The sequence below is a fragment of the Ailuropoda melanoleuca genome, chromosome X, assembly GCF_002007445.2.
Source record: "Ailuropoda melanoleuca isolate Jingjing chromosome X, ASM200744v2, whole genome shotgun sequence".
In the NCBI taxonomy this organism is placed as follows: Eukaryota; Metazoa; Chordata; class Mammalia; order Carnivora; family Ursidae; genus Ailuropoda; species Ailuropoda melanoleuca.
This window is the reverse complement of record NC_048238.1, coordinates 112,238,233-112,250,393: the sequence shown is the minus strand read 5'-3', so window position 1 is coordinate 112,250,393 and position 12,161 is coordinate 112,238,233. Positions and strand designations below refer to the sequence as shown.

The following is a 12,161-nucleotide window of genomic DNA, read 5'->3' as shown; positions in this document are numbered from 1 at the left end:
TTTCCTTCTTCAACTGATCACAGACCTGTGCTACCTATTGTCCACTGCCTGGAAAGACAGATGTCATATGAATTTGGTCCAGCTGTAGAGTTGTTTCTGGTGGGAGGATAAGCTTGGCAACAGTTATCCTCGTGGCTACAAACAAAACTCCTTCAACTACTTAAGTTTAGGGTATAGTTTTACGGTTTACAAAATTGTTAAAACTACTAATAATTTCTGTGTTTGTGCAGTGGTGACGGGGTGGGGTGGCACAGTTATACCCGCTGCTGGACTAATGCAGAAACCAGCAGAAAAGCCTTGGATACAAATAGATTGCTGTACCTGTGCAACGTTCAGGAACTGCGCCAATGTGGTTGTTCTTTCAAGGAACTTGATGTAGATATCCAAACTTTCCTTGCATTGGTTTTTCCTCATATCAAAATATTTGTCTAAAAATAAAAAAAATACCATGAAGGAGCCAATATCTCAGCAATTTTCCCGTTTCACTCCATTGTGATCATTCTATTTTAAGCTGAATCTGTATATGATTTTAACTTGTTCAAAACAATTATAGCTTTAATCCAGTTATTTTCTGTCTTAGCAAGCAACAACACCATTCAATCCATATAATCAACAAATTTTTATGAAGTCTGACATGCCAAACACTGATGCTGGGAAGATATCTAGAATTTAACAGCATACACAGATAGTTTAGTTTAGTTTAATTTCTACAACTTCCAGTCTGTAATCTTATTTACTAACATTAAGATCTGAAGATTTTTGTTTCTTACAAATGTACTAGATACTCCTTCAGTGTAAAAAAAAAATCTCAAATTCTCATTAATGAAGCTTGGAGAACACTTCCCATGAAATGAATCATTCATGAGGGTTAAATTAGGACAGAAATTTCCCAGAAATATCAATTAGCACTTATACAAAAGCTATACAGTTCTGTGGCTAATTAGTCAAAAAATTTTATCCAAAAAATCAATATAATGTCTCATTATCTTAAAACATATATGACCTTAAAAGGATCTTCTATTTTGAATCTAAAACAAATGTATATAACACCCAGTGTTATACGCAAACAATGAATCATGGAACATTACATCAAAAACTAATGATGTACTGGATGGTGGCTAACATAATAGTAAACATATATAAATTTTCAAATGTAGTCTACATTAGTCTAAACATAGAGATAAAAGGTTTTTACCAGTTTATTTTTTAAGCAATGTTTATTCTTTAGCCTACCTAGCAGATTAAGGATCCCCTCATTATAGGCTGCAAAGAGGCGAAGAGAATCCTTAAAGAGGAGCATGAAAGCAGCATGTATTATACCATTCGTTAGTTCATCAGGATTTGCCTGGAAATTAAATAAAAGAGTAATCAATTACCACCACGGTTTAAAACAATTCCTTCTCCCACTTACCGCTAAACAATGTCATTTACCGGTATGTTTAAAAAGGATTCATAAAGCTCTTACATTAAAATTAAGAAGAGCATCAAACTGAGTCTGAATAACTGGAAGAGTGTTTAGCAGCTGTTTTGTATCCATAGTTCTCATCATACCATCCATCCTAGAAAAGAGAAAAGAGATTCATGATATCAGTAATTAAGAGTTTAAGAAGCACCGTGACATCAGCATCTTGAAATAAAGCTGTGTTTTTGGTCAACTACGTATCGGAGCACTTACATATTTCAGTATTTCTTGCTTACAAACTAGTGATATTTACTGACCCTCTCTTGGTTTTGGTGATGTCAGATGCGATCAGTCTATACGCGAGTGACTTCTCATTCAAGTACCTGCTATATCGTCTAATGAAGGTTGACATAGTATAGCCTAAAAATGAAATACTTCATTATTTCCAATTTAACCAATATTAACCATTTACAATATATGTCAATAAACATAAAGACTTATCATTTCACAGTCACCCATATAGCTCAACATATCTTTGAAGCAAAAAGCTAGAATGGACCTTACTAATTATCTAGTCCAACATTCCTCACAGGTTCTTAAAATTATGAATGAAAAAGGAGAGGTCACGACCAACAACATCGAAATTGGAAGGATTATTAGAAATTTTTATCAACAGCTATATGCCAAGAAACTAAGCAATCTGGAAGAGATGGAGGCCTTCCTGGAAACCTATAAACTACCAAGACTGAAACAGGAAGAAAATTGATTTCTTAAACAGGCCAATTAACTATGAAGAAATTGAGTCAGTGATAAACAACCTTCCAAATAACAAAACTCCAGGCCCGGACGGTTTTCCTGGGGAATTCTACCAAACATTCAAAGAAGAAATAATACCTATTCTCCTAAAGCTATTTCAAAAAATAGAAACAGAAGGAAAGCTACCAAACTCATTCTATGAGGCTAATATTACCTTGATCCCCAAACCAGGCAAAGACCCCCTCAAAAAGGAGAATTACAGACCGATTTCTCTAATGAATATGGATGCCAAAATCCTCAACAAGATCCTTGCTAATAGAATCCAACAGTACATTAAAAGGATTATCCATCATGACCAAGTGGGATTCATACCTGGGATGGAAGCGTGGTTCAACACTCGCAAATCAATCAATATGATACATCGTATCAACAAGAAAAGACTCAGGAACCATAANCATATCAACAAGAAAAGACTCAAGAACCATATGATCCTCTCAATTGATGCAGAAAAAGCATTTGACAAAATACAGCATCCTTTCCTGATTAACCCTTCAGAGTGTAGGAATAGAGGGTACATTTCTCAATCTCATAAAAGCCATCTATGAAAAGCCTACTGCAAACACACTTTCTGCTAAAGATTATTTCTTATTTCCTCAAAGCCATGAAATCACCTCGTGTTGTAGTGCTGATGGTAACATTCCTGAATAGAGGAAATAATTGAACTTTATCAGTTTCTTTCACATTTCCACAGAAACTATTGTCAATTCTTAACATTTTCCTGAAACTCCCCATCTCACTCTCACCATCCCTTCCCAAGCCTCCCCTGTTTTATCCAGGCATGGTTTTCAAAACAGAGCTTTACCCTCCTTGCCACATGGAATATTTCCATCGAAGAATCATCTTACCTTCTATGACACTTTTATCCAGGAAGTTGTGTAAAGTGAACAAAGAGTTTCTAGATGCAAGATGTTGGATAAAACGCTGTCAAATGTGCCAAATTATAACATTAGCTTCTGTCCACAAATAGAGCTCTGTAATGAGTTTATCATTGTGACTGCGTATGTAACGTAATTCTATCATATAGCTTCTATCTATTTCAGGAGGAGTGGTTAAGGTGAGCATGATCATATCCTGGGTTACTCAACATAAGAATATGCAGCATTGTCAACTCTCCTCTGTCTATATATCTCCCAGAGAAAAAAGGGTTTAAACATTAAAGCTCCTGTGAATATACACTCTTTGCTCCCAGGACTTTCTATCTAGCCATTCTCTCCTTTTTGATTTTGAGAAGTTTTAATTAATTACAGAACTTTCAATAGTGAATATTAAACTTTTTAATAATTTAATTTGCAGAAACACTAAACTAATTTGATACATCTGGGTAGTCCCTACTCAGAAATGACAACAGCTAACTTTTCAACATAACTCCTTCAAGTCTAGTTTTAAAATAAGAGGAATAAAGTTTTATAGATAAAGTTTTAAGTGCCCTTTGCCCATTCCTAAGTTCCATTTCCTTCTCCTCCCCTAGAAGTAACTGCTATCATAATTTTAATCTTTACAGTCTATTTTCTTTATAGTTTCAGATATATATGTTCCATGGACAAATATTATGTATTTTTAAATTTACATAAATAATAATATGTCTAAATGTCATTCTGCAACTAGTTCCTTCATCGGCAAACAATGTTTATCTGAGCACGTTATCGTACAGTTATCACCCATTCTGGTTTCCTTTTCTGCGAATTCTCTGTTCATTTGTCTTGTGCACTATTCCATTATACTGCTTTTTTCTTATTGATCATATATCCTGAATATTCATCTTTTGTCTGTAATATATGTGTTGGAAATATCTTATTCCAACTTTATGGTGTCTTCCCTACTCAAATGTCATAAGCATATTATCCTACATTGTCTTCAATTTTAAAATTTAGGTTTTTGCATTTATGGGTGTTTCATTCATGCGGAATTTATTTTTGTATATTGGGGGAAGATTAAGATCTCATTCTATTTTTTCCCAAGAATGTTATTTCTACCAAAAGCAGTGCAATATTTGTTTCAGGAGTAGAATTCAGTAATCCATCACATATGACACCCAGTGCTCATCACAACAAGAGCCCTCCTTAATCCCCATCACCCATCTAGCCCTTCCCCCCCACCCACATCCCTCCATCAACCCTCAGTTTGTTCTCTATCTTTAAGAGTCTCTTATGGTTTGTTTCCCTCTCTCTCTCTTTTTTCTCCGTTCCCTTATGTTCATCTGGTTTGTTTCTTAAATTCCACATATGAGTGAAATCATATGGTATTTGTCTTTCTCTGACTGATTTATTTCACTTAGTATAATACATTCTAGGTCCGTCTATGTCGTTGCAAATGGAAAGATTTCATTCTCCGAAAGGCTTTATTTTAAATTCCATACTTTCCCCCACATTTTTGTGCCACCAAGCCCCCGAATAAGTACATAGTTCTACTTCCAAGCTCTCTATTATGTTCAATCTTTATCAAGACCATACTGTATAATTAGTTGCTTTATAATAAGTTTCAAAATCCAGTCAATTTCTAAATCCTAATTTTGTAATGCAATGCTTACTGAGACAAACTGTTACAGTAGCATAAGTAATTTGATATTACACAATATTTCAGTTTTGTAAACTACAAAGAGTGTATGTGGGGAGAGGCGGACAGGTGACGATGTAATCCACTCAGGCACCTGATATCTCCTGGTAAAGTAAAGCAATACATCTTTGAGGGTTTGCTCTCTTTGGTCTAAAGAATCTAAAGAATTGAGAGAAATGTCCACTCTATTACCCACTTTATTATCTAGTCGCTAAAACAGTATACTTTCAATGATGATTGCAAAAATACTCTCATAAGTAAAAATGCAAAAATCAGCCTTTTAGTACCTACTGCTCTTCACTTCCCCCACTTGTCACAAAGTAAAAGATAATAAGCCTTGACAAACCAAGAATATTCTGCAGCGGTGTACTGACAGTCCTTTGTACCAAAAGGAAGGAAATGATTACCATCTGAATATACAGCATGCTCACCTCATTTCCATGCACCATAAGGTGATGTACAGTAACCAGGGCTTTGAACACTACCACCCAGCTGCTGCTCCCAGTTTTCTCAGAAAGAACATCAGCCAAATGTTCAACACTCATATTTGTTCCATTTATGTACTGTATTAGGTCTGAATCAGAGACAGTGACAAGTATTAAAACACAGACTGGGAAATAATTTTCAAAACCAAAATTGGTAAATTTAACTTAAATATAGAGCAATCAAATGTCAGAAATGACACAGGGAATAATCCAAAACATTTTCTTCATTACAGGTATTACAATTTGTACTGATACATGTTACATGATGGTTAATGCCCATCTATGCTATTGTCCTGTATACTTGATGATGGTAGGAACTGTGCCCATTTTGGTCACCAGGCTGCCCCAAGATCCAGCACAATAGCTGGCATACAATGAGTTATGATAAATAGTTGTCAAATTAATGAATAAGACTCAAGAAGGTAACATACACAATGCCATACAGGTAGTTAAGTGGCAGGGCTGGTATTTGAAATCAGACTTGTTTGACCAAGATATTAACCATTACGTCATACTGCCTCCCTCAAGAAAAGTGTCATTACATGAAGGTTCACTCAGAAGTTTTCCTTGTAGTGTCACCCCATGTCTGACCCTTTTGCTTCTATCCTTTAGCCTTTTGTAGCTGCTTCTTCTTTTTTTAAAAAAATTTTAAGTAAACTCTACCCCAATGTGGGGCTCAAACAAATGACCCCAAGATCAAGAGTCACATTCTCTACCGACCGAGCCAGCCAAGGGCCCCTATTGCTTGTTCTTCTGGAGTCCACTTCCACATAGCCTTATACCTGGTTTACTAGAACAGCTGCCCAATTTCCCACTTAGGGTTATAACCATCCATCAATTTACTTCATACAACCCCTCAAAAGCTAACCTTCTTAACTTCATTTTTCCATTCAACAACATGCAATGATTCCCTACTGTTTATCACTTCAAAATCCTCTTTGGCTTCAAAACTGTCTGTGATCTGGGACGCCTGGGCAGCCCAGTCAGTGAAGCGTCTGCCTTCGGCTCAGATCATAATCCCAGGGTCCTGGGATCGAGTCCCACGTTGGGCTCCCTGCTCAGTGGGGAGCCTGCTTCTCCCTCTCCCACTCCCCCTGCTCGTGCTCTCTCTCTGTCAAATAAATAAATAAAATCTAAAAAAAGCCCTGTAAACTATCATTATAAAACAACTTCCTCCCTAGCACTTGTTAATCAGCACGTTCACATGCTAGTGCAGCAACAGGCTGACCTTTACCCAGATCCATTTATTCAAGTACATATACTACATGCCAGTGGCTATGTCATGGTTAAGGTTGTGAAGAATGAGCTTCTCTTGTGTTTTTTTCTCTAAGTCGGCTTCATTCCTCTTTCTGGGACATTTCCTCTGCAAGTTTTTTGTTTCCACTTTCCCACTATTACAGCCTTTGGACTGAACCTTTGGGATATCATGGTACTGACTCAAGTGCTCCCTTTGGTTCCATGTATCTTTCACATAGTTAACTATTGTTCGTCAATTAGGTCTTAAGTCAATTTTGGCACATACTAAATCAATGGAGAGTTTTTAAGGAAAATACCAAAATAAGGAGGGGATCATAAGAGTGAATTGGCTATGAGGATTTTGAAAGCGGTGGGATTTATGTATACTGGCAAAAGTACATATTATTTATGAAGTCAGTGCTTGATGTGAGCTCAGACAATAGGGGGCAGGGCTACCTGAGAGTTTTTTCCATCTTTGAGCAACAGATAGCTTCAAGAATCAAAATTTGGTCCCCTGGAAACATTCACAGGGGCACCAAAAATGTTGTTGGACATTCTAAAGCCTATTAATTGACCTTAGGTTGGGACTGCTTATGGGATGAACTGCTCTACAGACTTTTCCTTCCTTTATTTCACAAGACTTGCTGAATGTAATGATTTATAAGGGGGCTGGGATGGACTTTGGAATTAGACCTTTTTCGGAAGGCTGGGCTGTTATTCCACCACTTCATGTGTCCTAAATTATTGGAATAACTTGTAAATAGTTCAGTTTGGACTTCAAAAGGACAGTGGTTCTCTTCCAGGCTCACTCCAAGATGACTAGGGATGAGAATTCAATAAATACCCCCTCAATGTTGCCGCCCAAAAAATGGGGTTGGGGGAGGGGAACGGGGTGCTAACATTAGAGGCACCTAAGCCTCACAGGCTGTCTGTACCAGGCCTCCTACTCACCCGCCAGGTGTTTCGCCTCGGGCTCTGTGGGTTCATTGGTGGTCGCCCCGAGGGCAGCCTTGGACGCAGACGACCCCATGTGTGCGTCGCAGGCCGCCAGCCACGAGGGTGATGGCTCCTAAGTGTGGTCCCTTCCCTTCCGGACCAGCGGACTGAACAAGGATAGCACAGCAGGCAGCAGGTGGAGCTCCTGAGGTGACGGAAGAAAGGCCTGACCTTGCAGCTAGCCTTCACTAAGCAACCTTTTCGTGTTGCAGCCTGACGCAGACCTGCAGCATTATGAAGTGGGATTTGAAGCTGCGAGGCACCGGGGTGTTCTGCAAGAGTGCTGGGAAAGATGGCTGCAGGCCAAGAAGCAGGTTCGAGGACAGGATTGAGCTTGGGGCAGGGCATCTCCAGAGGAGCGAGGGCAGATTCTTCACGTAGTAGATGCTCCATAACAAAATAAACAACCATCGATTGAATATGATGAAGGGGGGCATGTTGGGGACTCTAGATGAAAGGTCTGCAGATCTTCAGGTCTTGGGAAGTTCACATATCATGAGAGCTATTTCCTGCTTGAGGACATGTCCCCCTATCCTTCACCCAGCTTCAGATATATAAGTCCATAGAGTTGTTCATACTATGCCTTTATTATCTTTTAATATCTGTGGAATCTGTAGGGATGTTACCATTGTCTCTCTTCTTTTTCTTCTTAGCTCTGGGTAGAGAGCTATCAGGTGTAATGATCTTCTCAAAGAACCAACTTATGGTTTCATTGCTTTTCTCTATATTCTGTTTTCTATTTCATTGATTTCTGCTCTTCATTATTTCCTTCTACTTGCTTTTCATTTATTTTGCTCTTTATTTTCTGGTTATTCTTAAGGTAGGTTACATAACTTATTTGAGACGCCTCTTCTATTATAATACAAGCACTTAGACCTAAGTATTGCTTTTTTTGTCAAAGAATATATTTCTTATGATTTCAATCTTTTAAACTTTGTTGAGATTTATTTTATGAAACAGAATATACTCTATCAAGGTCAATGGTCTGTGTACCCTTGAAAAGATGCGTATTTTTCTACTATTAGGTGCAATGTTCGAATTAAATGTGTAGTATATTTCCTGATATTGTATCACGAGTGACTTGAAACTATTCATTTTTATTTTTGGAGCCTTCCCCTTCCCCACCACGCTTAAAATTGGGGAGTTTCTTCGGGTATCTCTTCAAGTTCACTGATCTTCTGCAGTCCAATCTTCTGTTAATCCTGTCCAGGACAGGTTGCATTTCTAATATTCTATTTTTCATCCCTAGCAATTCCATTTGGTTCTTTTTATAGCTTGCATTGCTTTTCTCATCATGTTCACATTTTCCTTTAAGCCCTTGAGGATATTGATAATGGTTACATTGGTTATTTTAAGAAGCTTGTCTGCTAATTCATCTTTGATAATTCTAGCTCTGTTTCTGTTGACTTATTTTTTTTCCTTATGCGTGAGTCACATTTTTCTGCTTTTTCCTATGCCTAGTAATTTTGTATGAATACTGGACACTGTTAATTCTACTTTGTTGAGTCTTGTATTTTGATGTATTCCATTAAAGAATGTTGAGGTTTGTTTAGATAGACACATACACTACTTTCATATCACTTGTGTCCTTTCAGGACATGTTTTCTTAAACAGCTTTATTGATATTTAATTCATATGTCATATTACTCGCCCATTTACTCCACAATTCAGTAGCTTTTAGTATATTCAGAGTTGTACAACCATCACCAAGATCAATTTACATCTTTACCACCTTGAAAAGAAACCCCAGACTCATTAACTGTCGCTTCCCATCTCCCCCTAAACCATGGATTCCTAAGTAACTATTCTACTTTATGACTCTAAAGATTTTTCTGACATTTCATATGATGAATTCATTCAATATGTGGGCCTTTGGGACTGCCTTCTTTCACTTAGCATAATATATTCCAGGTTCATTCATATTGTGGCATGTATCAGTACTTCATTCTTTTTATGGCCAAATAATATTCTATTGCATGGCATACTACAGTTTATTTATCTATTCATTCAGTGGTGGGTATTTGGGCTGTTTTCCTGTTGAACTATTGTGAATACCACTTCCTTCACAAGTATTTGCTTCTATACCTGTTTCCAGTTGTTGTGGGTATCTACCTACAAGTGGAATCGCATGGTCATATGGTAATTCTATGTTGAATTTTTTGTGAGAAAATGCCAAACTATTTTCCACAGTGGTTGAAACATTTTACAACCCCATAAGCAATGTATAAGGACTCTAACTTCTCCACATCCTCATCAACATTTGTTTGATTAAAGCTATCCTACTGTGTGGGAAGTGGTGTCTCTTTGAGGTTTCATTTGCATTTCCCTGATGACTAATAATTTAGAGGACCTTTTTCATGTGCTTATTGGCAATTTGTGTATCTACTTTGGAGAAACGTCTATTCAGATCCTCTGCCCATTTTTGTGTATTTTTATTTTTTTAAGTAGGCTCCATACCCAGCATGGAGCCCAATGCAGGGCTTGAACTCATGACCCTGAGACCAAGACCTGAGCTGAAATCAAGAGTCAGATGCTTAACCAACTGAACCACCCAGGTGGCCACCTTTGCCCATTTTTAAATTGAGTAATTTTTTTTTCAGTTTTATTGAGGTATGATTAACAAATAAAAGTTTTTTATATATTTAGTCTGTACAATGTCATTTTTTCTTTTAAGGTGTTATGATATGAGGGTTTAGTTTTTACATTTATAATATTCTTAATAGTTTATTATAAACTAGTTTCACAGGCCACAAGGAAGTAAAAGGACTATGTATAGCCTTACAGGAAACACGCAGGGTGCTGAGGAGGGCCAAGATGAGTCCAGGGCCTTGGTGGGTGCATTCCAGGGGGAGGGGGCCCTGAAAGGGAAACCAGACAATCCCAGGAGACTCTGAGAACAACAGCATAGCAAACAAACAGGTCTGTGGTAACCTGGCCCTGGGGGGTTGCGCTCAGGCCTCTGTGGAGCTACTGCCATGAATCTGTAGCCAAGGGTCAAAGAAGGCCTCACATCCCTGGCGGAGGGGGCCACATTCCTGTAGGGGGCATGCCCACTGGAGTTCCTCGTCCAGATGGGGATCCCCACTGGGGGACCCATGGGAGGCCTCATGCCAGGTGGTGGGCCCATCATGCTTAGAGGGGGTGCCCTCAGCCCATAGGTAGGGGAGGGCCCGCACAGCCAGGTGGGTACTGGGTGGGGGCCCTTGCAATACTGGCTGTGACAGCAGCTGCAGTGGCTGCAACATTGCCTCTTCCTTGTGTGGTCATCACCTTTTGGGATGGCCCACCAACCTCCCAGACTTGCAGACTGGCCCAGCAAGTCTTGTAGGAGCCTAGGGCATTGGAACACCTGCTGGGATTTTTCTGCCAGGAGCTTTCCCAATCCCTGGGTCTCTGGCAGCTCCAGCAAGTGGCACTCGGGCAATGCCAGTGTTTTGGGGAGGAGATCCCTCTAACTGTCATTCAGACTAGGTTCTCCCCCCAAGGAGCACCAGACCAAGGACTCACTTCTCTTCTCTTTCTGCTTGTTTTGAGTTCTTCGGCTAGACCTTCCTGAACTCATCACAGTCACAGAGGATCAAAGTCATATGCTTGTACCTTCTCCTGTAATTAACATACTGCAGCATCTTACTGCTCTTGCCCACAGTCATGGTGGTGGTTCCGATGGCTCCAATTCCTGCTGGGTTCCCCTCAGCACAGCCCACTTCATGCCACCACTCCTGGAAGTGCAGCCACAGATAAAATGGGGTTGGGTAAAAGCTACTTTCCACCCCATTGCTGGGCTCTTGAGTTTGCTTGAGGACTTAATATATGTAAACACATTCTTACAGTTTTACTGTGTGTGGTGAGAACACTTAAAATCTACTCTTTTAGCAAATTCCAAGTATACAATTTTCTTAACTATGGTCACCACACTATACATTCACTAATCTCTCATAACTGCAAGTTTGTACCCTTTGACCAACTTCTTGCCATTTGCCCCATGCTCAGCCCCTGGCAACAACCATCATTCTACTCTTTGGTTATATGAGTTCAATGTTTTTAGTTTCCACATAAAAATGAGATCACACATTATTTGTCTTTCTGTACATTGCTTCTTTCACTTAGCATAATGTTCTGCAGTTTCATCCGTATTGTCACAAATGGCAGCATTTCCTTCTTATGGCTAAATAATATTCCATTGTATATACAGCATATTTTCTTTATCCATTCATCTATCAGTGGACACTTAGATTGTTTCCATATCTTGGCTATCATTAATAATGCTGCAATAAACATGGGAATGCATATATCTCTTTGAGATCCTGATTTCATTTTCTATGGATATATACCCCAAAATGAGATTGCTGGATCATTCAGGAGTTCTATTTTTAATTTTTTAAAGAATCTCCATGCTGTTTTCCATAATGGCTAAACCAATTTATATTCCCATTCACCGTGTACAAGTGTTCCCTTTTATCCACACCCTGGCCAATACTTATCTCTTGTCTGTTTTTAAGATTTTTTAAAAGTTAACTCTACACCCAACATGGGGCCCAAACTCATGACCCAGGATGAAGAGTTGCATACTCCACCAACTAAGCCAACTAGATGCCTCATCTCTTGTCTTTTTAATAATAGCCTTCCTTACAAGTGTGATGTGATATTTTGTGGTTTTGGTTTGCATTTCCTGG

At 38.8% G+C, this 12,161-nt stretch overlaps 1 protein-coding gene and 1 pseudogene across 1 annotated transcript in view; both read right to left on the bottom strand.

The window, feature by feature from the left end:
- LOC109488451 (phosphatidylinositol-binding clathrin assembly protein) overlaps positions 1–7,522 on the bottom strand; it is a 46,788-nt gene extending 39,266 nt beyond the window's left edge. Inside the window, exons 1-7 of the mRNA XM_034649066.1 lie at positions 7,444–7,522; positions 5,203–5,345; positions 3,064–3,139; positions 1,720–1,822; positions 1,466–1,559; positions 1,234–1,345; positions 322–428 (exon numbers count right to left, since the gene is read on the bottom strand). Of these exons, the coding sequence (XP_034504957.1) occupies positions 322–428; positions 1,234–1,345; positions 1,466–1,559; positions 1,720–1,822; positions 3,064–3,139; positions 5,203–5,345; positions 7,444–7,522 (714 nt within the window). The remainder of the gene's footprint in view (positions 1–321; positions 429–1,233; positions 1,346–1,465; positions 1,560–1,719; positions 1,823–3,063; positions 3,140–5,202; positions 5,346–7,443) is intronic.
- Positions 7,523–10,266: 2,744 nt separating this feature from the next.
- On the bottom strand, positions 10,267–11,138 carry LOC100475846 (annotated as a pseudogene).
- Between the last annotated feature and the right edge of the window lie 1,023 nt (positions 11,139–12,161).